The sequence below is a fragment of the Blastomyces gilchristii genome (genome assembly GCF_000003855.2).
Source record: "Blastomyces gilchristii SLH14081 genomic scaffold supercont1.14, whole genome shotgun sequence".
NCBI classification, from domain to species: domain Eukaryota; kingdom Fungi; phylum Ascomycota; class Eurotiomycetes; order Onygenales; family Ajellomycetaceae; genus Blastomyces; species Blastomyces gilchristii.
Window position 1 is genome coordinate 1190995 of NW_003101669.1, and position 23741 is coordinate 1214735.

The following is a 23741-nucleotide window of genomic DNA, read 5'->3' on the forward strand; positions in this document are numbered from 1 at the left end:
TCTCATCGTATGGACGTACCATGGAACTAAGTGGGGCAGTTGTGAGATCGAACATTGGTTCTGGGTGGGACCCGTTAAGCTTAATTAAGAGAACGCTTTGGCCTTATTTCATCCGCTGTTGTCCAGACGTTATTCGAGATGCATTCTACCTGCTTGATCTCGGTTAAAAGAAGGAGATGATTGCTGAGCTTATACGAAAATATAAATTCTTTTCAAGGCCACGCTAGAGAAACAATTAACATTTCCATCCTCTTCCCCGAGCGAAAGATTTCATCATCCCTCGTGACTCCTAAGTTACCTACATTTACGATATGAAAAATTAAATCTGCCAAGATGTCCAGAATTCGAAGACTTTTCCAACTAGAAAAAATAAAATAAAACAGATAAGACATGGGTTTAAATTAAGTCATCAAGTTGCGTTGGTTCCAGGTGTAGAGCCATCCACTTTCCGCTCCGCACTTTTCGAACACTCAACATTCCAATTAACATCCTTTTTTATAATTAGCCGTTTACTGTCGTCATCTCTGAAACTAGGACCCGCTAGTTCCTGGCTACCGGGCTCTAACCTTGTAGCGTAGCTAATCGCATTCGCTCGTGATGTTTGCGATTGCTTGTTCCTGGAAGAATATTTCTGTAGTAGCAGTGGTCGTGGTGGTTGCGGCGCGTCTTTCTGGGCCACTGTGCTTGCATTGCTTACACGACGGTTGTTAAATTTGACTGATGGGATCGTCGAGAGGGCTAAAGTGCTGTCGCGAATGTAGCGACTCCGAGTGCCCTTGCTATTTCCGCTATTACTTTGACTTCTACCGTGGCTATGGATGCGGCTTGTGTAAGACGGTGTACCGGTTGCTTCGTATGCGGCCATAAAGGGCTTGAGGCAGGGGATCGTGTTTGCCATGATTCCGTAACTCAATTCTAACTGCAGGCTTATTGTGGCGTAGCTGCCCACCAGAGTATAATCGGAGGAGTCGAGCATTCTTTTCACATAGTGTATGTGGAAGGCTGAAGGGATTGTGACGCTGCAGTTTGGGTTAGAGAGCGAACATTTGGTTTTTTTTTTGGAAGATGTCGTGATTATATAGACTCGATGTTACCGGATTGACCGAACTGGGACGACTCACAGCAGACGAGAACTGAATGCCAGGACAACAACGATCTTCCTGCTGGCATGCATTTGAATACCGGCTACAAGAAAAAACGGTACAGATGATAAGCCAATCTCGGTGATTATATCAAACGCCCCTATGAACTGCCAACGAGGAAACTGTGTGGTTCAAGGCATTTAGCTCCCATGACTACACCAGAATTTTTCATAGCAATGACATATCTTACCACACCGGCACATTTCGAGCTAATATCTGTCCACGGCCGAGAATGGTCGCAACCTAATGATATTAAAATCATAGATATCACTGCCCAGATCACTGACAAGCCAACCAATCCCCACGCCATGAAGATATGGGAACGACCTGGAGATATCCGAAGGTAAAAGAGCGCCGCGGAGCATTTTGAAACGCAATGGGTGAGTACGTATAGCATATCCGCAGCGTAGGTTGCCTATGTTTGAATTATCCTTTAGCACTTCTTTCGTTTAATCGACATGCCCAAATAGGAACTTCAGCATACCTTGAGCAGTGCAATATGGGGACGTGGTGTGAGAAGCTCCCTCGATTTGCCCCATCCATTACCTATCTGAACGAACACAACCGATGATTGGATACAAAATAAAACCTGAAAATCTCATGTTAGCGGAGCGCTATTTTGTTACGCACCCACGATACTTCCGATTTGCAGCAACAGGCAATCTCACCATTGCTACCAGGAGAACATAATCATCCGTTTTGACCACATGTCTAGAATGCCGGACATATGCACGTATCCCCAAAGAAACAAGCGCATATCCAAGAAACAGTGCCGTAATGATTGCTATAAATCCGCTATGGTCGTTGCTAGTGTCTACCGCCAGAGGTTCCGAAATCCCAGGGGGCAATGGCTTTGCTGCTGCCATGTAAATACAGACACTCAGAAGTGGTGGCCGAAACTAAGAAAACAGTATTTGCTCTAATGCGTGATATCAAAGGAATATTGGTATCGGGGGGTTAAAACAAAAGCATCACCGTTTATAGAAGAAGTTGACACTCTCCCCAGTCTCCGAATGAGAAGGCTGTACAGCCATGGTGCACTCTGTTGGAGGTAGGACAGCTCCCATGGAGTCTGCCTGGAGACCAAAGATAGGATATGAACCCTTAATATGATAGTTTTAATTTTTGCAGAACAGGTTCGACGAGAGTCATCGGAAGTGCCCGCTTTCGTTCATTGGCAGAGCATTCAACGTCCGCAACCAATCTCCTCCCGGGTCCCAATCTTGTAATGGCGTTCTAATGAGGCTGTAAATCGACATCTCGGGTGATCACATCATTCGTGGAACCCCAAAGAGAACCCTCCCAGTGAGTGTACTATATCATTCCCGGTGGGTGGGTGGCTGGCAAGCGGAAGCAGTGCAAAACGAAAGTCAAAAATGCATGGCCCTTATCGACTACACTGATCCCAGCTCCGATTTTCGATGACTTGATGAGAAACTTTGTAATTAACATAAGCTGTTCATCCCTCAGGGAATTAAATAATTACAACTAATGGCCATTTTACCATGGTTGTTTAGCGTTCGTTGTCCGCTCTCCGAGAGCCTTCCAAAAAAGTTTGGTTTTTGGCAGATTAACCACCCAAATTTAGTCGTGAAACAATTGGAATATTCTCTTGTTTTTTGGCGGCAGTGAGTCTGTTCATAAGAGTAAAAAATAACTTGCATGAGGTGGGCGTTGTGGGGAATATATGGCTCTTTAAATTTTAAAGAGTTCTTTTTGGTTCGCATCAGGGGCTAGCAAAGCTAGCGGGCAGCGGAGACAGTGTCAGACAGATGATGAACATGTTTAGATTCAACTGTTATATATGCAAGTTCAAAAACATTGTTGATCTAAGAGTTTAGATAGCATGTGAGAAAGCTCCTCTTCTCACTCCATACTCTTATTAAAGATATTTACATAAATATAGTTGTTAGTAACTTAAATCACCGAGTTGATACATAGTAGATTTAAACTCGAGCGTTTCTGATTGATTTAACCTTATTCTTAAAATAAATAGTCTCTGTGTGGGCCTCCTAAACGAGCCGGCGAATTTGGCAGAACTAGCCAATTCCTTGGACGGACTGAACCACAATATCAGATCTGAATTAGTGTGTGGCCTGAGGATTATTGATCCTTTTGGCATAGAGGATAAAACCACATGTTGTTGATTTCACGTATACCCTCCGACTGGTATGTCCCAAGCTTGAACCATTGTTTGTGTGTTCAGGTTGTGGGCGCTTGCTTCATACGAGCTTGATCCACGTTTATATCACTCCTAAAACGACTATAAATACAGAATAACAAATTCTTATCACTTACAGCACTTGTGATATAGACGTGGTCTCCGCGGGATGCGTCATAATGGCCAAAAAAGAATGACGAGCTCGTTGTGCGAGCCCGGCAAACGTTCTGCGAGTCGGGTGCCACGGGTGATACAGAAAGCAAGATAAATCCTTCCTGATGTGTTTTTCTGTCCTCCTTAATTGCGCCTGATATACTTGTTCTGTTCATATGGCACCCGTTGTACATCTGAATATGCTAAAAACATACCTGTCTGTGGCATGCGGGGCGTCTATAAGGGAAGAAACAAAGACGAGAGCAACGGCTGAACCTTGAGATATTTCGATGTCAGTTTTTGTTTCACTGCTGCTGTGTATGTGGTGGGACTGTAGGGATAATATACTTCCCCTACAGCATATCCAAATAGTCCTTCTCCATCTATCACCAAGGCCGCAGTCCTTTGTCCCAAACTCACCGCTCCGAAAATTCGAGGAGTTAAGGTCTCTGTGATCTTCTCACGGTCATCCGAAACCTGGCGGCACAGAGAGTGGTGACAAGCACCTTGTTGTTGACTTTCCAGAACGAGGCAGGCTTAGAGATTCTTCCTATTTTTCCCTCTTCGTATTCTAATTTTCTTTTTGGGTTTCTTTTATTCTTGGTTTTGCGTCTCTCGTGTTCTCTTTCTCTCTTTCTGTTGCGGGGGTGTGTATATTGTAGTGATCATCCTTTCTCATGATCGGAACAGTCGCTTGTCGTGCAGGCAACTTGCATCACACATTTTTTTTCTATTCTGGATTTTCATTCTGTTCCCTTCACCTTGCCCACCTCAGCCCTTCTATTCCACCTGGCCCCAGAGGCAATTTCTCATATGTGTGATTTTTATACACGATCCATATATACGTTCCGTACAGTTCATTCTCTGACTGCCCATGTGGTCTCGGATACACCTGACATATTCCTTGCTCGATCAGTTATCAACAACAATGGCCACCACCACAGATGGCGCGACTCAACAGGCCTCTGCAAAAGGCTCCTCCCCTCAGGAATCTATGTACGAAACCCCGGACCAGTATGACATGGATGACATCGAAGATAGTCTCGACGATGGCGCGGGGGATGAAATAGTGAGGCGGGGACATACTAAAAATGACCGAAAGGATATGAATCGTATGGGCAAACGACAGGAATTAATCGTCTGTTTCCCCGCAGAAAGTGGCACCTCGATACGGATATGGTTTACTGACTTGTGGGAGGTAGAGAAACTACCGGCCGCTTTCTGCCCTAAGCTTTGCCCTCATCCTGCAAGCTACCTGGGAGTTTATGTTGATGTGAGCCAACGAACCACTCACTATTCTAGGAGCTAGATACCGGGGGCTACATACTTAAGGATTCGGGCTAATCTCACTTGAAACTTTGCAAGATCTAACACTGAAGGACTTATCAATGGCGGCCTCGCTGGGCTATTCTGGTCGTATCTCTGGACCTTCATTGGTTTTGGTTTCGTGATTTTCTCTCTTGCAGAAATGGCCTCTATGTAAATTTTCAAGTGCCCCAGGCGAGGTTACGCTGTTTTGTCTAATAATGAGAAGGACATGCTAATATCCATTCTTCTCGAATTGATAGGGCACCAATCTCTGGAGGTCAATACCATTGGGTCTCTGAATTTGCATCAGAGAAACATCAGAAGTTCTTGAGTTACATCACGGGTTAGTGAGAAAGCCCGATGAACTATTGATGTCGATATATCGATGCAGTTGATACTAATGTCTTTAATTCAGGATGGTTATCAGTCCTAGCTTGGCAAGCTGGCGCAGCATCTGGATCGTTCCTCACGGGAAATATTATTCAAGGCCTTCTAACTGTCAACAAACCGGATTATGAAGCTACCCCTTGGCGGGGCACCCTACTTGTCTTTGCGATGGTGGCTCTAATTTACGTTTTCAACATATGGGTGGCTCAAGGCCTGCCCATGATCCAGAATTTGCTCCTTGTTGTCCATATCTTCGGTTTTCTTGCCGTCGTGGTTGTTTTATGGGTCATGGCTCCCCATCAATCCGCTCGAGCAGTGTTTACAGAGTTCCGAAACGGTGGAGATTGGCCAAGTGTTGGAGTCAGCGTTATGGTCGGGCAGCTCTCTGCCATATATGGAGGCTTGAGTATGTTTTTCCTCAACTAACCCGCTCAACGAAGAATTTGGCTAAAACTTGGTTGTACCACAAAGGTGTTGATGCAACTGCACACATGGCAGAAGAAGTCAAGGATGCTGGAAGAAACGTACCCAATGCGATTGCTTGGGGGTATATGGCAAATGGAATCCTAGCCATCATATTTATCGTCACCTATATCTTCTCCATTCCATCCGTGGAGGACGCTCTTAACGACCCCTCAACATTTCCCTTCATCTACGTATTCCGCAACGCTGTGTCCACCAAGGGAGTTAACGCACTCACCATTGTCATTCTTGTATTAGTTATTGCAAGCAACGTTTCCTTTAATGCCTCTGCATCCCGGCAAACGTTCTCTTTCGCTCGAGACAAAGGCCTCCCTTTTGCCAAATGGCTTTCCGCTGTCCACCCAAAGAAACATATCCCGGCCAACGCGATATTTGTTTCCTGTCTTATCAGTGTACTTCTCTCGCTCATCAACCTGGGATCAAGCGCCGCATTCCATGCCATTATATCTCTCAATGTTGCTGCTCTCATGGCCACATACGTCGTCTCGATTAGCTGTGTGCTCTATCTTCGCCTTACACGCCCAGAGCTGTTACCCCACGCGCGCTGGAGTTTGGGTCCAGTCGTTGGTCCAATTGTTAATGGAATTGGCCTCGGGTATGTTCTGTTCGCACTCTTCTGGTCATTCTGGCCTGGAGATCGACATGTTACTGTAAGCAATTTCAATTGGAGCATTGTCATATTTAGCGGCGTGGTTATTATCAGTCTTGTGATGTACTTTGTGCAAGGCAGGAAGACCTACACTGGACCCGTTACCACCGTCGTAGGGAGACATTGAAAAAAGCCCAAAATATTTCAACAATCAGGACTGAGATCCCATTGCAAGAAATGGCCAGCGCATTGTACAGTACATACATGTACCGTTTCTAATATAATAAGTGCTTTATTTCCGACTTCCATTTAACAGGAGTTTTAAATCATTATATTCCAATGGTGCATTGTGGAGTGCATTCTTTTCTTTTCTTCGTTTATTTTCTCTCATGATCATTTACCCGCGTGGAGGCTCAGCCGTCGGGCCCCGTCGGTCGGGATTGGTGCTGGCTTCGGGAGCTTTTTGTGAACTGGGGCGTTTCCCGCGATGGCTCCAAGCAGCGACACTAGAAGAGCTATAGACACGTAACTTTACGTCTTGCAAGGTGCACCCGGTGTGCTTTGATACTGCTCGCGTCGCTCTGTTCTTTACCTTTTCTTTTCTCTCATTGTTTTTTTCTTTTTTTGCGGAGCGGCCGAATCCTCTGGGTCAATGTCAAGCGAGACATGGAACGCCATCAGGCCGATTTTCTGCCACCATTGCCTGATCCAGCATGGTCAAACAGAAAAAGTGAAAATAACGGACCAGCTAACTAGTTACCCGGCAAGGAAACCTTCCAATGCCACCTCGTTCATCCTCGGTGGCAGAGCCGCCGGCCCCTGACTCTATGCTGCCTCCAGCTCAGCTTGCTGTGCTCTGGTAGCAAGAGTTTTCACCTCGTTACAAATCATTTTTTTTCCGCGCCCCTGTGCATACACCTGTTTATGTTATTCTTCATGTCACGGCTGCCACGGCCCCATGGTTGCTGTGCTCTAAAATAAACTTAATACTTAAACTTTCACCCCTTCGTTCTTGATGAACCCGACATACTCAGCCTCGTCGCATCCCAAGAATGATCCTTGGCCCACGTCTGGGGATCAAATCCCTTATTCTCTATGTCTCGATATTTTTATTATGCATCGGCGGTTTGTACTCATGGATAACCACTTCTACCCAACAATATGTCGGCGAAGCCCTCCAGGACATGGAAGCCGACCGCGCTCGCCAAAAGCCGAACAGTAACGGCCAAAGTGGGTTAACAGCGCAGAAAGCCGGCGAGCTCTGCGGCCTCTACAACTGGCCAGTCTATAAGAGGGGACAACAGAGCCGCAAGGGCGATCAGAACACCCGGCCTCCGGCTCGAAAAGTTTATGACATCTTTCTCCTCAATACCGAACTTGACTGGCTCGAAATCCGCCTAAACGAACTGAACGACCATGTCGACTACTTCATAATCGTCGAAGCCAACACAACCTTCACCGGCCGCCCAAAGCCCACCCTCCTCACTGACACAAATATCTGGGCCAAATTCTCTCGCTTCCACGATAAAATAATCCACCATCTCGTGGAAGGAGACGGCGAAAACGTACGCAAGGCTTTCGACCGCGAGAAATTCCAACGAGACTCCGGCTTCACCCAGGTTTTCCCAACCCTCGGCCAACCTAGCGCGAAGAATCCCGTTGCCGCCAAACCCGCGGCCGCACCGCAGCTCGACGACGTCATTATCATCTCCGACATCGACGAGATCCCCCGCCCAGCCACTGTTACCTTGCTCCGCACCTGCAGCTTCCCCCGCCGTATCAACTTGCGTAGCAGGTTCTACTACTACAGTTTCCAATGGCTGCACAAGGGGCCGGACTGGGCGCACCCACAAGCGACATATTATGAAGGCTATGAAGAGACGATAAAGCCAGACGACCTGCGCATGGGGCGCGGGAGGTCGGTCGTGCAAAATATGTTCGGCCCCATGGCAGACCTATTCAATGCGTCATGGCATTGTAGCTCGTGCTTTGCGACTGTGAAGGAGATGCAGACTAAGATTGTGAGTTTCTCGCATACGGAGTATAATCGTCCTGAGTTTACGAACAAGGAGCATATTGTCGAGGTGGTGAGGACGGGGAAGGATTTGTTTAATAGGCCTAGTCAGGTTTATGAGAGGGTCGAGGCGAACCGGGATGTACCCGCATATCTGAAAGGAAAGGCTGAGAAGGAGAGGTTTAGATATATGTTGGATAGGGACGGGAAGGATGGGGGCTTTGTGGATTATTGATTCTTGACGGGGAAATTTTGGGTGATGATTAGGATTGTTATTTTGGATCATGTCCTTTTTTTTTCACCTGTGTCATATCTTTTTCTTAATGGTTGTTCTTTTAGACACATAGTTTGCTTGGGTTGCACATACCATACACACATATATATATAAGAGCCGAAGAAGAAGGCTTTAATCTAGTATGGACCAATATGACGGTTATGATATTTTTCGTTTCTTTTCTTTTCTTTTCTTTTTTTGGTAAAAAGATTTTCAACCCCAGATTTTTCGGCCCCATTGCGGGCTATTTAAGCCGTTACGCATGAACCAAGGCATGGTTCGCCACAACCTTTAGTTAGGCCTTCGCTCCGATGATCTTGGAGCAGCTTCAAAATACCTATTATTCTTGAACAATCCCCCTAACTCCTGAACGAGCTAACCACCGAGCGGAGAAAGAGACGACGAGCTCACAGAGACTGATATGATAATCTTCCTGCTCACAATGATCGCTATGTCCCCCCCTGGCCGCCTGGGCATCTTTCCTTCTCCTCTTCCTATCCCCAATATCATTCTCACATGCATTCTCTCTGAAAATCCACCACTACCCAACCCCTTCCACAAAAGCGGACCAAAATAGCCACCCTCTTCACCCATCTCTTAACGCAAACACACAAAATGGTCTCGTCCTCTTCGACGGGACCGGGCACCACCCGCATCGCTGATGCGCAGCTCTCCCTCCGGTACGGTACACTGGGCGGGGGAAACGACGAAGAATATCACCCGGGCGGCATCGACTATGACGGCCGACACATCGGGATGACGATTTGCGCAGTCCGGGGCCGGGTTCCCCGGCGCGCGGTTGTTAGGGTTGATGCGTGGTCGTTGCGGGCTGAGACGCATTTCGCTTATGGGGGCTGTGGGGAGGGGTTGCGCGGGAGAACAAGCTGTTGGCGCTGAATTGGGGGCCGCGTTGAGGCTGCGGTTTGGGGATTTGGATGGTTATGGTTATGGTTTATGGTTATGGTTATGGTTGGAGTGGTGGTAATGGTGGTGTGCCGGGTTTTGCTGCTTTCGCAAAGCCATCAGAGAAGATTCGCAGCCCCGAGTTTCTTCATTGATTATCGGGGTATCTATCCAGCGCTGATGATTTGTGCTGGTGTTTTGGGCCGCGTGGGCGGGTTGACCCTTGTTGAGATGAAGAGCATGGTGCTATTGGCGGAAGTGTCATTGTCAATGAAGGGTTCGTTGGGGGGGTGGGGTGATTACGCAGAACCCGTTTGATGTTGATGTTATGGACGGGGCGGTTGAGGGGGGGGGTACTTTATGCCGGATCTACCAATTGGGACGGTATATGATATGTGTATTAAATAGGCGTAGGCTAGTTTAGATGAGAACTAGTTATTAGGATGGGATGGGGATTACATATGTTAATACATTGAGCATATGAGTGCGAGTGGGTTGGCCTGATTATGCTATCATAATTAAAGCTGTGGAGGACGACGTCTATATCATATGGGAGTTGGTTATATCCTCATTCATCACCCGCCTAACCCCGAGTGCTAATCCTGTTGTAATATGCGATTGACCTCAAGTCGCACGGGTAAAATTTCTCTTTCATGCGCGTCGAAGCCATATATCCAACTGATAAGCCCTCTCTTAAGTATAATATTCTATTTTGCTATGTATATACAAGCATATATCAAGGGGTATGTATGTATGCCTTTCATGAAAAGAGAAGCAGAGGAATAGTATCGAAAGCATTCCAAACAAAACGAAACAGACCCTCCCCGCCCTATTAGCGCCGTATTATCCTGTATCGTTATATGCAAAAGCCTAGACAAAGAAAGGTGAAAAAAAAAAAAAAATCGAAAAAAAATCGAAAAAAAAATCAAAAAGAAATCAAAATTGTAACAAGAGGGTTGGAAGCAGGGCTCTCAATTTCTCTCCACCTTAAGCGCCTGGCTAATAGCCTCCCCCTGCCTCTTAAGTTCCTGATCGCGCAGGAACTGAGCATACTTCGAGAGGGGGTTGTGAATCCCACACTCAGTCTTCTGCTGGCCCTTCCACCGCCCGGATCTCTCATCCTCATTATCCTTCACGGGCTCCGTCGAGTGCCAGTCACCTACACTCTTATAGCCCCTATCCAACAGCTCATTGTAGGGCACGTTACTTGCCGTGATGTATTCTTTGACCTGTGCAAAGGACCAGTTCGCCAGCGGGTTGATCTTGATCAGACCAGCCTCATCGACCTCGATGATATCCAGGTCACCCCGTTTGCCGCCCTGGCTGCGTCTGCGGCCGGTGAGCACGGCGTTGACTTGCAGCTCGTTGTAGGCTCGCCGGGCTGGCTCGACTTTGGCTAACCAATCGTAGAGCTGGTCGTTCGATTCCCAGAGTTTGGGGCCGTATTTTTGTGAGAATTCCTCGGCAGTGGAGGCACCGTGTGGCTTGTAGATGTGGATGTTTGTTGAAGGGTAGTGTTTGCGGACACGGTCTACAAGGGCCAGTGTCTCTTTGAAGTGATGAAGCGTATCAAGGAAGATGAGATCGACCGTTTGAGAGAGAGGGATGTTGAGTTTGGAAATCATGTCGACTGTGGCAAGCCCTGTTAGGCCGAATGCAGTCGTTTGATAGAGGCCTGGTAACGTTGTGATACACCAGCGGAGGATATCTGGGGATGTTGTTAGTTTTGATCAATTGAGAGAGTGTATATATATGGAAGGAAGGTATATAAAGTTGACTAGTTTTAGCTTCGTATGAATGAACATACCCTGGGGTTCTAGGAATTGAAGCTGTTTATTAAGGAATTTCAAGTGTGGTTTGGTGAAGACGAGTTCTGGTAGGCTGGCTTCACTGGTGCTGGCACTGACATATCCAGACTCGGCTTCTGTATCAGAAGGGTAGCTGGAAGTGATTTTGGACGGCATTTTGACAGGGTAAGAAGGACGGCTTTGATTTTCTTGTACAGCTAAGGAATTGAAGCACATCTCAACAACCAACCCAGGCGGCGAAGAATTGATAGTATATATATTTAAATACTCGAATGAATGGGGTAGGTAGCAAGGTTGTATGTGAGCATGCAAGGAGGAGGGAGACAAAAGGTGGATGGATTGCTGACAAAAAAGGGATATGTGCGATGGGTAGGAACCCAGGCTAGAATGGCGTCTTAGAAATCAAAAACAAAGACGGCTCAAGATGAGCAATAATAATGATAATAATAATAGTAATAATAATAGTAATAATAATAAAAGAGAGAGAAAGAGAGAGAAAGAGAGAAAGTTGGAGAGAAAGAAAGAGAGGAGAAAAAAGCGAACCCCAGGCCCGGGCCCTTTTACTCCTGATAGATAGGGAAAATCGGAGGACTGACTGAGAACAACCAGCAAGATGCATTCCTGCCTGCCCCCTTTTCCTAACCTTTTCCTAACCTTTTCCTTTCCTTTGCAGTCAAGCACAGCACAGCACAGCACAGCACAGGACAGCACAGGACAGGACAGGATAGATAGACAGCCCCCAAATCGCATCATCGCATCCAGGGCATCCAGTACATCCCGTACTGTACCGTACAGGCTGCGGACAAGACCCCACAACCAGGCTCTATTAATATTCGCTATTCTGGCGCAATCCGGGCGACGAATCTCACCACTGTCACCAGTGAGTGGGCTGCCAGTCTAGTCTGCCACCACGCGAGAAGAAGAAGAAGAAGAAGAATTTAATACTCCGCAGTAACGCAGTATCGCAGTAACGCAGTATCGCAGTATCGCAGTATCACAGTAACGCAGGGGGGAATTTGCTCATGGTTGATGCAAATCACGCAATCTGCGCCTTGCAATTTCGCCAAGCATGGTTGGTTTGTCAGTTGCAAAAAACTCAAATTAATTTAATAATAATAAGAAGTTCCAAAGTTCTCAAGGCCCAAACATCAAATGGAATATAAACTATTTCTATTCCATATATTCATCAGTTCTGGGAAGAAGATGAATGAGAAGTCAAGAAACCTTACACGCGCAGAATGTTTCATGATAATTCCAGATATAAAGGGAAGATGAGTTGAAGACAGAACAGAACGAGTAAGTAGTAGAAAGGCAAAGGCAGAGGTAGGTTAGGGCAGAACACTTCCCAGTTCGGAAATACTAATCACGTGACATATGACTCAGCTTGCACAACTTAATGCTTGGCATTTACAGGCACGTGATCACCGTGGCAACCTTGGAACAACCTGTTGGGGGTCCCGCGGTTGGTCGGCCCTTCTACCAGCAGTGCGCTGGTGGTGATCGAGCTCTTTTGCCCCAGTAGCCTACAGGTTATGAGACCGTTGAGCGTGAGCCCCGCTGTGGTCAACATGCATGGGTTCAATCCCAGAATGAACTTAAAAATTCCTAACAAATACCCTGAACATTTTAACAGTGCCAAGAGACATCTCAGAAGCCCTAGAAGTCCCGTGAGCCCTAGGACTGACTGAGTCCATTATTAAAAAGAAGTCATTGTGAGAAGGCCACTGAAGAGAGCTACTGAGAGAAAGTACTGACTCTGTGATAGCTGGTCCGAGAGGGAGTGTTGAGAGTCCCGCGGTTGATCGGCCCTTCTACCAGCAGTGCGCTGGTGGTGATCGAGTGTAACATGACGGAACCGAAGCGGTGGCTAGTCAGCGGTGTCATGTAGAGATAGTTATTTGAGAAGTCATATAAGTGAGCTTGACTATCTTGCTTGAATAGTGAGCTCATAGACTACAGAGTTATTGTAAGAATATCACAGATATGATACTTAGTATACTAAGAATATTGTATAAGACATGCAGTAACTCTTATATATATTTCAGTAGAAGAAAAACAAATCACTGACTTCTTTTATAAGAAGTCAGCATCTAGCTATTCTATATAGATAATGAGTGAATATCTTCTCTCATTTCATAAGTAAGAATAGCTAGAGTAATACCTCAGCAGTGTCTTACTATCAAGGAAAAGTAATCTGCTAATCTTATATAGAAGTAGAGTTCTTATATTCATTAATTAAATCTTTCTATAATATATCTGAATAATATTATAGAGTGATTGAAAACTAGTTCAGATAGTCTGTGAGATAAATGAAATTATCTGTATAAAAGTAATAAGCTGTGTAAAACTGTAACAGAGTCTTAATATAACTGAGAGTATAATAATACTCTTCTCTTTAAAAGTATAGTCTCTATATTCTTAAGATTACTGAATTAGAAATTATCTTTATTATATAGTAATAGTTATTAACTGATTATACTATATATAATATAAAGAAATAAATAAGTTTTTCTACTGACTATGTAGATCTTTCTTTACTCATCTTCATTCAAATTAAATATATGATAAGTGAGTTTCTTATATATTAATTTAAGATGAAGAAAATGTAGTTAATAAGTAACTTATAGATCTCTTATTATATTCTGTTCTATATATAAAATTCTCTATAAAAGTGATGTATTTTAGAGATAAAGTTAACAGTAGTAGTAGGATTTTTTAAAAAGATCTCTCTCTCTGTGAAATATTTTTCTTCTTCTCTCTTCTCAATTGTAACAGTGAGTGTATAAGAGTATTATTCTTGAAGAATAATAAAGAGCTTATTCTGATATTTTCTAGTAAATAAATATCTTTATGATGCAGCTGCAGTCTCTATAACTGTTAAAAAAGTCAGATTAAAGACAGAGATAGTGATGTTAATAAGCTGTGAGAGTACTACTCTTATTATTATATCTTCTTCTTCTTCTACATCTCTTACAGCTGTGATAGAAGTTACTGTATCTTACAGTGAGATGTTATCTCTTCTACTGACTGATGTATCTGTATTCAATCTGTTCTCTGTTTCTCTTATCACTGTTATAACACTGTCTCTTCTCTCAGTCAATACAGTGATATATAACCCTGTGTGATCATTCAGAGAGAAACTCAGAGAGAGCTTGATTTCAGAGATAGTAACTTTAAGAAGCTTAATTCATAGTTTCTCTTTCACAGTATATCTGAGCTCTGTTTAAGCTACTACTGAGTTAAGTCTGCAGAGTTCTACAGTTTCTTTATCTTCTCTCTGTAAGAAGGCTTCAGTGCAGTCTCTGACTAATACTACTACTTATCTATACTATATCAAGCAGCTGAAGAAAGAAGGAATTTTATATATCTATTTCTTCTCTTACTTCTATTATTTCTGTTATACTTATAATAATAACTTCTATCTCTCTGTAAGTATTATCTTATAGAAAGATATTATATCAGCTCTGATAAAAAGTCTAGATACTTAAGCAGTACAGAGTAAGAGTCTCAGAGCTTTAAATATTAATAAATTTTATCAAGACTGAAGAGATCTCTCTTACTTATTTATAAAAAGAGATGAAAGTATAAGTCTCTGAGATAAAAAAATATCTCAGAATAACTGATCTTAAGAAGAAGTCAGTCAGTACTACTGTTGAAAGTGTTATAAAAATTAATTACTAATTAAAGAGAATCTCACTTCAATTGAAGCAGATAACTGAGATACTTTATAAATTAATAAATTAATATTTCAAGTATTTCTTATACTCTTCTACAGTATACTTCTCTACAGCACTGCAGTACTAACTTCTCAGTAGATAAAGATATTAGTATCAGAGACTTCAACAGTGAAGAATGAGTTTAATAAGAATATAATTATTAATAAGTAGACTCTGAGATTCTCTCTTTTTACTTTTTCAACAGGCTGCAGTCTTATTAGATTAGTAGTGATCTATAAGTTAATTAATATTAATCTTTTTATTAATTTTAAATATCTCTTTCTTTTCTTATTAATCACTTCAGAAATTTTACACTTATATAGTCTTATTAAACTTCTAAAAAACTCTTTAAGAGAAAATAGAAGAAGAGTGTTACAGAGTCTATAAAACACTGACTTATTACTATAAGATTATCTCTAAAAAATTCTTTAAGAAAAATAAAAAGTCTTTAAACAGTATTTCTTATCTAATATCTCTGATATATAACAGAGTAATCTCTACTAGTTATCTTATAGCTTACAATCTCTTTCTTAGTATTTTTCAAATGCTTAAGCAGTTTTTATGAATTCTCTGATAATAAATATTCTTCTTATTTAACAAGATATTGAAGCTTACTGTAATATATTCACTTATTTAATATTTTCTTCATAAGATATTCAGTATCACTCTTGATCTCAATGTTATTCAGCTGAGATGACTTCATCTCAGAATATTACTTATAGAGCTTTAAATAGAAAATATGAAAAATAGAATGAATTGATTTTAATTCTATGAATAATTTCAACTTATATATCTGCTTACTTATCACTCTTATTACTGAGAAAGATTCTAGCTATCACTTACTGAGTTTCTTACATAGTCTTATTATCTTGATATTCTTTGCTGAAAGTAGTACTTGATTCTCTATCAAGAACTTCATTAAAAGATGTTTTTAATTATAGTATTTTATCTACTACTTCTGAGTATAGTGAATACTTTTCACTGTCTTCTCATGAATTTTATTCAAAAGTTTTAATCTTACTTTTACTTCTAGTACTGAGAGATACTCTGTTCTCTGTATCTGTTCAATATTCTGACTATTTATTTCTCTCTTTGAAATGTCATCTGCAACATCACTGAGTAATGAAGAATTATATTTATAATAAGTATAGAAAAAAGATATCTTTAAGATTACATTCTTTATATTATTATATACAAATTCAGTGATTAGAAGATGTTTGAGTTAATCATTCTAATAATATGAACAGAACACTTAAAGATACTATTCTAGTATCTGATTCTGATATTCAGTCTGATCATCAGTCTGTGAATGAAATACAGTACTGTAAGAAATCCCGCTTCTCGCGGATTCTTTACCTCTATTTCTATCTCTCGCGTAATTAATAGAGCTAGCAGCCCTTGACTACACACAACTATATAGACTGAAGTTCATGAATACTATTCATAACTCAGCTTGAATACTATTATACATTTAATCTCTATATTTTATCTTTCTATTATGAATACTTCTAGTAGTTAACAGTATATATTATGTCAAGCTGTAAACACTCAAATAATCATCTGCAAGCACTTATTCTTACATTTCAAGCTCAGTCAGTCAGTAACTGCTTATTATAACTGAAAGAACTAGAAACTTGTATGCTTTAATCCCTGCAAACTCTACTGCAGACACTCAGAAGCAGTTATCTGAATTATAAATAATCTCTATAAAAGAAGTCTCAGAGAACTTATTAATCACTCATAGAATATCATTCTCTACATCTATAACAGAGAAATTCTTTGAACTCATGAATAAATTAATCTCAGTGAAGAACATTCTTGAGTATCTTCTACAGAATCAAGCTATTTTTCTATAAGAAATACTTACTGTCTATAAACACTTTTAAACTGAGTCTCTAGACATGATATTCAGAGACATCTATGAACTGAAAAGAAACTTTCTTAAGTTATAATCACTTAAGATTACTTATTGAATCACAATCTATAAAAGCTTTTGCAAGTTTGTATTTGAAATTGACTTACAAGTCTGACTATGTGATATGAAAGATGAAGAAGCTGTTATCTATATAATAACAGATCTCTATTACACTGAAGTCAAGAACTGACTGAATTATTTAGAGAATAATTATGAGAGATCTCACTGATCTGTTCTCAAGATCTATTTAGAGAGTAAGTTGAGAGACTCTGTAAACTGAACAGAGAATATCTAAGCTGCAATTATTAATATTAGAAAAAGAGATGAGAAATCTGATAAAGACTATTTACAGCACTTCATGAAATTATAATATGAATTGAGATCTGTGAAAATAGAGCTCTGAAATAAGACCTGAATAATGATATTTGTAAAGAGACTGAATAAAGATATGTAGAACAAGCTCATTGAGTAAGACTCTAAGTTCTTAACTCTGAAGAAACTGATAACTCTTATTCATTACTTACAGATTACTGTAAGAGTCACAGATCTGTGAAGAGCAGATCATTAATCAGTCTCACAAGAATTAGAACAACAGAGAACAGATTTATCAGAAAAAGATAATAAGACACAGAGAGATTCATATCTGACTACTGAGTAGAAAGAAAGAGTTTCATAAGCTCTTATAAATAGAGTATATAATAGAGAGATTAAGAAAAAGAAACTCTGCTTTATCTGTTCTAAACTAGAACATCTTCATATAAACTATCTAGACAAATCAAAATAGAAATTTGAGAAGTTATAGACAGAGTCAGTAACAGCCTTCTTAAGAGTCTTAAAGCTGACATCTGAATCTGTTGCTTCTCTGATAAAAATGCTTACTTATGAGAAGAGACTGTATCACAGTGCTACTATCTCATAAGTATGAGAAGTATTGATGAACTCAGAATCTCAGATCACTGTAATGTCTCTAAAGCTTGCAGAGTGAATGAGCTGAAAGATGAAGACTGAGAATCTGCTCTTATAATAAGCAGAGTGTGAGAACTCAGACCTGAGAGCTGAGAGACTTATAAGAGTTATCTTTGAATTACAAGATCTCTCTGAAACCTGGAGAAGATTTGTGAAAACTGTGATTATTATGAATATCATAGATAACATGTACTTGAAACTTGTATAACTTTAAAGACATAATTCACACATAGCTGTTCATGAATCAGGTTTATACTTTTAATCAGTGTTGACAGACTCACTTACAGAGATAGAATCAGTTAATACTGCAGAGTTAATTAGAGAAGATAAGCTTATCTATATAATAACTTTATAAGTGTCTGAGAACCTTGTGATCATGAAAACCAAGCTTCAGATATCAGAGAAATACTGAGATCTTACAGAGATATTCAGTTCAGTAAAGACAGCTGAGCTTTCTTCTCATTATAAGAAGAATCTGATAATAGATTTAATAGAAGAGTAGAAACCCTTCTGAAGATCAATCTATAAGCTCTTTCATTATAAGACAGAGGTCTTGCAGATCTATATAAAGAAGAATCTGAAGAATGATTTTATCTGATCTTCACAGGCCTCTGCAGAAGCCTCTGTGATGTTTATAAAGAAGAAGAATAAAGATCTCAGATTATGTATAAACTATCACAATCTGAACTTCAAGATAATAAAGAGCTACTACTCTCTATCTCTGATTAAGAATGTGATTAACTGTCTCACAGAAGCTGTTATATTCATATAACTGAATATAATCAATGTATATACACAGCTGTGAATACAGTCTGAGAATGAATGAAAGACTGTCTTTAGAACTGCACTGAAATTATTTAAATATTTAGTAATATCTTTTAGTCTGACTAATACTTCTACAGTATTTCAGTCTTTTATTAATAAAACACTTCATATATATCTGAATGTCTTTATAATAATATATCTGAATGATGTGATAGTGTACTCTGTAAAGAAGAAAGAACACACTGAGCATGTGTAAAGTGTGTTGAAGGTCTTAGATGAGACAGAACTGTATATTAAGCTTATAAAGTATAACTTCAGTGCTCACTGAATTAATTTCCTAGAATATATAATTACTGCAGATGATATTCAGATGAAATCTTCATAGATTGAAACTATTCTTGTAAGAAATCCCGCTCCTCGCGGATTCTTTACCTCTATTCCTATCTCTCATGTAATCAATAGGGCTAGCGGCCCTTGGCTACACACAACTATATAGACTGGAGTTCATGAATACTATTCATAACTCAGCTTAAATACTATTATATATTTAATCTCTATATTTTATCTTTCTACTGTAAATACTTCTAGTAGTTAATAGTATATATCACATCAAGCTGCAAACATCTGAATAATCATCTGTGAGTACTTATTCTTACATTTCAAGCTCAGTCAGTCAGCAATCACTCATTATAACTGAAAGAACTAGAAACTTATATACTTCAATCTCTGTGAACTCTACTGCAGACACTCAGAAGCAGTCACCTGAACTATGAATAATCTCTATGAAAGAAGTCTCAGAGAACTTATCAATCACTCACAGAACATTATTCTCTGTATCTGTGACAGAGAAACTCTCTGAACTCACAAATGAATCAATCTCAGTGAAGAACATTCTTGAGTATCTTTTATAAGATCAAGCTATTTTTCTACAAGAAATACTTACTATCTGCAAACACTCTTGAACTGAATCTCTAGACATGATCTTCAGAGACATCTACAAACTGAAAAGAAACTTTCTTAAGTTACAATCACTTAAGATCACTTATTGAATCACAATCTATAAAAGCTTTTACAAGTTTGTATTTGAAATTGACTTACAAGTCTGACTGTGTGATATGAAAGATGAAGAAGCTGTCATCTACATGATAACAGACCTCTATTACACTGAAGTCAAGAACTGGCTGAATTATCTAGAGAATGATTATGAGAGATTCTGCTGATCTGTTCTCAAGACCTATCTAGAGAACAAGTTGAGAGACTCTGTGAGTCAGACAGAGAATATCTGAGCTGTAATCACTAATATTAGAAAAAGAGATGAGAAATCTGATGAAGACTACTCATGATACTTCATGAAATTATGATATGAATTAAGATCTGTGAAAACAGGGCTCTGAAACAAGACCTGAATGATGATATTTGTAAAAAGACTGAATAAAGATATGCAGAATAAGCTCATTGAGTAAGACTCTAAGCTCTTGACTCTGAAGAAACTGATGACTCTCATTCACTGCTTATAGATCACTGTGAGAGTCATAGACCTGCAGAGAGTGAATCACTGATCAGTCTCATAAGAATCAGAATAACAGAGAACAGGTTTATCAGAAAAAGATGATAAGATACAGAGAGATTTATATCTGACTGCTGAGCAGAAAGAGAGAGCTTCACAAGCTCTTATGAACAGAGTATATAATAGAGAGATTAAGAAAAAGAAACTCTGCTTCATCTGTTCTAAATCAGAACATCTTCATGCAAACTATTCAGACAAACTAAAATAGAAATTTGAGAGATCACAGACAGAGACAGTAACAGCCTTCTTAAGAGTCTTGAAGCTGACACCTGAATCTGTTACTCTCTCAATGAAAATGCTTACTTATAGAGAGAGATCACATCACAGTACTGCTGCTCTGCAAGCATAGAAAGTATTGATGAACTCAGAATCTCAGATCACTGTGATGTTTCTAAAGCTCACAGAATGAATGAGCTGAAAGATAAAGACTGAGAATCTGCTCTTATAATAAGCAGAATGCAAGAACTCAGATCTGAGAACTGAGAGATTTACAAGAGTCATCTTTGAATTACAAGATCTCTCTGAAATCTGAAGAAGATTTGTGAAAACTGTGATTATCACAGACATCACAGATGACATGTACTTGAGACTTGTATAACTTCAAAGACATAATCTGTACATAGCTGTCTATGAGTCAGGTTTATACTTCTGATCAGTGTTGACAGACTTACTTACAGAGATAGAATCAGTTGATACTGCAGAGTTAATTAGAGAAGACAAGCTCATCTATATAATAACTTTATAAGTGTCTGAGAATCTCATAATCATGAAAATCAAGCTTCAGATATCAGAGAAATACTGAGATCTCACAGAGATATTCAGCTCAGCAAAGACAGCTGAGCTTTCTTCTCACTGTGAGAAGAATCTGATAATAGATTTGATAGAAGAGTAGAAACTCTTCTGAGAACTAATTTATAAGCTCTTTCATTATAAGACAGAGGTCTTGCAGATCTATATAAAGAAGAATCTGAAGAATAACTTCATCTGATCTTCACAGACCTCTGCAGAAGTCTCTGTGATATTCATGAAGAAGAAGAATGAAGATCTCAGATTATATGTAGACTATTATAATCTGAACTTCAAGATAATAAAGAGTCACTACTCTCTGTCTCTGATTGAGAATGTGATCAATTATCTCATAAGAGCTGTCATATTCATACAACTGAATGTGATTAATATATATACATAGCTGTGAATACAGTCTGAGAATGAATGAAAGACTGTCTTTAGAACTACACTGAGATTGTTTGAATATCTAGTAATATCTTTTAGTCTAGCTAATATCTCTATGATATTTCAGTCTTTCATTAATAAAACACTTCATACATATCTGAATGTCTTTGTAATAATATATCTGAATAATGTGATGATGTACTTCATGAAGAAGGAAGAACACACTGAGTATATATAAAGTGTATTAAAGGCCTTAGATAAGACAGAACTATATATTAAGCTTATAAAGTGCAACTTCAGTACTCACTGAATTAATTTCCTAGAATATATAATCATCACAGATGATATTCAGATGAAATCTTTATAAGTTAAGACTATTCTATCATAATCAGAGTTAACTAGTATTTATAAGATTCAGATCTTTCTGAGCTTTGTGAATTTCTATAGACAGTTTATCTTTATATTCACAAGAATCTTCTTGACTCTTACAGACATGCTGAAGAGTGAAAATAAGAAGAAGTCATTCTATGAATAGAGAATGAAAAGATTGTTAAGAAGAAAGAACTGTGAGAACTTTCTTATCTCAGAAGCTCATAAGGTCTTTGTAAGATTGAAACAGGTATTTATAGATGTAGTAATACTGTTTCACTTTAATCTCTTACTCTTAATCAGATTGAAGACAGATGTCTTCTTCTTTGTGATTTCAGAAATAGTCTCATAACTACAGTTAAATGAGAACTGAGTTTCAGTGATCTTTTTCTCATGAAAGATGCAACTCACAGAGATCAACTATAACATTTATAATCAGAAGCTTCTCATAATAGTGAAATTCTTCTGTCACTGATATCACTACTTTAAGAACCTTATAACAGTGATTACTGTTAGAACTGATTATAACAGCTTATAACAGTTTACTTCAATTAAGAAACTCTTATAATGACAGATTCACTGAGCTCAGAGACTGAGTGAGTTCTGATTCAAGATAGAATATATCAAGAGAACTAAGAACTCAGCAGATGAACTCTCTCACAGATCAGACTATGTTAAGAAGATCAGAGTGATAGATATAGAGAGACTAAAGAAGATAGAAAAGCTTTACAGAATGCTCAGACTGAGTATTATAAAGAGATTGACTGAAGAGTCTCTCAATTCTCTGTGAGAGAAGAAGAAGAAGAGAGAGAAGAAGCCTGTATAACTACTTTTCACAACACTGAGAGTTAATACTCTGAGAATCTCTGTAAGAATTCTTGAAGAGAGTATCTATAATCTGAAGAGTTTGCAGACTTTGAGAAGTACTGTAGAAGACCTGATGTAAGAAGAAACAGAGTATAAGTCTTTATAAGATCTTCTATTCAGATTGTCTGAACTGCAACTGAAGAATGAATATACTCAGTATATTTAAAAACTGCTCACAGCAGGAATCAATCCTGCAGAAACAAAGAGTTGAAGAGACTTAAATAATCTCTTATAAAGAGAGAGCTGAATTTATATGCCTGTAAATGAGTTTCTATATATAGAACTTATTAAAAGATATTATAACTCTTCTCTAGCAGGTCATTTTACAGATACTAGAACTTATGAGTTGCTTATAAGAAAATACTTCTGACTGAAGATACAAGAACTTGTAAAGAAGATAGTGAATTCTTATACTATTTATCAGAGTTCACAGATAGTGCAGTTCAGATTATATAAAGAACTTACTTCTCTACTCATCTCACAGAAATCTTGAAAACAGCTAGAAATGAATACTCTTATAAGTCTCTCTGAAAGCAAGAACATATATAATACCTGTTTTAACAGTATGCTGATGATAGTGAATTACTTTATCAAGATAACACACTTTATACTCACTTATAAGAACTTGAAGTCAAAGAATTTAACTCATATCTTCATCTACAATGTGATTCAGTTGCATGAGTTATCTATAAACATTGTCTCAGATAGAGAATTAATCTTCATAGAAGAGTTCTAATCTGATCTGATAATTATACTGAAGATCTCACAAGATCTAAGCACAGCTTTTCATCAACAGATAAATAATCAGATAGAATATCTGATAAGTATATTAAAACAGTATCTGTGATACTTTATCAATTACAATCAGAATAACTAAGTGTATTAATTATCACTTACAGAGTTTATATACAACAACTCAAAACATGTCAGTACAGATAAAACCCTCTTTAAGATACTCACTGAGACTTATTCACAGATGATCTTGATAAACCTGTGAGAGTACACTATAGAGTGTGATAATACCTGTGAACAGACTGAGAGAATTCAGAATATTCAGAAGAAAGTCTGTGAATTCTTAAGAAAGACTCAAGAGTATCAGAAGAGATACTATGACTTCAAGTATATTATAAAGAGTTTCAAGAAAGATGATAGAGTCTGACTGAGTCTAGAAAATATCATTA

General features: G+C 39.4%; 5 protein-coding genes across 7 annotated transcripts; 3 read left to right on the forward strand and 2 right to left on the reverse strand.

Moving 5' to 3' along the window:
• Positions 1-22: 22 nt before the first annotated feature.
• Positions 23-2969, reverse strand: BDBG_06704. 2 transcript variants are annotated; one of them, XM_031722738.1, is made up of 6 exons: positions 2647-2969; positions 1811-2567; positions 1627-1731; positions 1333-1557; positions 1122-1264; positions 23-1019 (listed from the first exon to the last, which is right to left on the reverse strand). In XM_031722738.1, exons 2-6 carry the CDS (start codon positions 2006-2008, stop codon positions 410-412), a joined length of 1281 nt encoding a protein of 426 aa, XP_031579583.1. In that variant the 5' UTR covers positions 2009-2567; positions 2647-2969; the 3' UTR covers positions 23-409. The 2 variants fall into 2 exon arrangements, with proteins under 2 accessions (XP_031579583.1, XP_002623265.1); XM_002623219.2 differs by having other exon boundaries at positions 1811-2958.
• Positions 2970-3322: 353 nt separating this feature from the next.
• On the reverse strand, positions 3323-12345 carry BDBG_06708. 2 transcript variants are annotated; one of them, XM_002623223.2, is made up of 4 exons: positions 11222-12345; positions 6375-11122; positions 4784-6264; positions 3323-4711 (listed from the first exon to the last, which is right to left on the reverse strand). In XM_002623223.2, exons 1-2 carry the CDS (start codon positions 11436-11438, stop codon positions 10386-10388), a joined length of 954 nt encoding a protein of 317 aa, XP_002623269.2. In that variant the 5' UTR covers positions 11439-12345; the 3' UTR covers positions 3323-4711; positions 4784-6264; positions 6375-10385. The 2 variants fall into 2 exon arrangements, with proteins under 2 accessions (XP_002623269.2, XP_031579586.1); XM_031722741.1 differs by having other exon boundaries at positions 4784-6282.
• On the forward strand, positions 3396-6615 carry BDBG_06705 (GABA permease). Its single transcript, XM_031722739.1, has 6 exons — positions 3396-4594; positions 4659-4729; positions 4822-4935; positions 5025-5107; positions 5180-5557; positions 5623-6615. The coding sequence occupies exons 1-6, from the start codon at positions 4331-4333 to the stop codon at positions 6408-6410; spliced, it is 1698 nt and encodes a 565-aa protein (XP_031579584.1). The 5' UTR covers positions 3396-4330; the 3' UTR covers positions 6411-6615.
• Positions 6701-8685, forward strand: BDBG_06706 (uncharacterized protein). Its single transcript, XM_002623221.2, has one exon. It carries the CDS (start codon positions 7276-7278, stop codon positions 8470-8472), a length of 1197 nt encoding a protein of 398 aa, XP_002623267.1. The 5' UTR covers positions 6701-7275; the 3' UTR covers positions 8473-8685.
• BDBG_06707 (uncharacterized protein) lies at positions 8737-10085 on the forward strand. Its single transcript, XM_031722740.1, has one exon. It carries the CDS (start codon positions 9127-9129, stop codon positions 9406-9408), a length of 282 nt encoding a protein of 93 aa, XP_031579585.1. The 5' UTR covers positions 8737-9126; the 3' UTR covers positions 9409-10085.
• Positions 12346-23741: the final 11396 nt, after the last annotated feature.

Bases quoted from the DNA above. Each gene is read 5' to 3' on its own strand.
- BDBG_06704 (XM_031722738.1), bottom strand. From the start codon at position 2,008: ATGGCAGCAGCAAAGCCATTGCCCCCTGGGATTTCGGAACCTCTGGCG. The intron at 1,558-1,626 runs GTATGCTGAAGT...ATTCAAACATAG, and splicing joins CCCATATTGCACTGCTCAAG to GCAACCTACGCTGCGGATAT. The intron at 1,020-1,121 runs GTGAGTCGTCCC...CCCAAACTGCAG, and splicing joins GCATTCAGTTCTCGTCTGCT to CGTCACAATCCCTTCAGCCT.
- BDBG_06705 (XM_031722739.1), top strand. From the start codon at position 4,331: ATGTGGTCTCGGATACACCTGACATATTCCTTGCTCGATCAGTTATCA. The intron at 4,730-4,821 runs GTGAGCCAACGA...AAACTTTGCAAG, and splicing joins ACCTGGGAGTTTATGTTGAT to ATCTAACACTGAAGGACTTA. The intron at 5,108-5,179 runs GTTAGTGAGAAA...TCTTTAATTCAG, and splicing joins GTTCTTGAGTTACATCACGG to GATGGTTATCAGTCCTAGCT.
- BDBG_06706 (XM_002623221.2), top strand. From the start codon at position 7,276: ATGATCCTTGGCCCACGTCTGGGGATCAAATCCCTTATTCTCTATGTC.
- BDBG_06707 (XM_031722740.1), top strand. From the start codon at position 9,127: ATGGTCTCGTCCTCTTCGACGGGACCGGGCACCACCCGCATCGCTGAT.
- BDBG_06708 (XM_002623223.2), bottom strand. From the start codon at position 11,438: ATGTGCTTCAATTCCTTAGCTGTACAAGAAAATCAAAGCCGTCCTTCT. The intron at 11,123-11,221 runs GTATGTTCATTC...CAACATCCCCAG, and splicing joins TCAATTCCTAGAACCCCAGG to ATATCCTCCGCTGGTGTATC.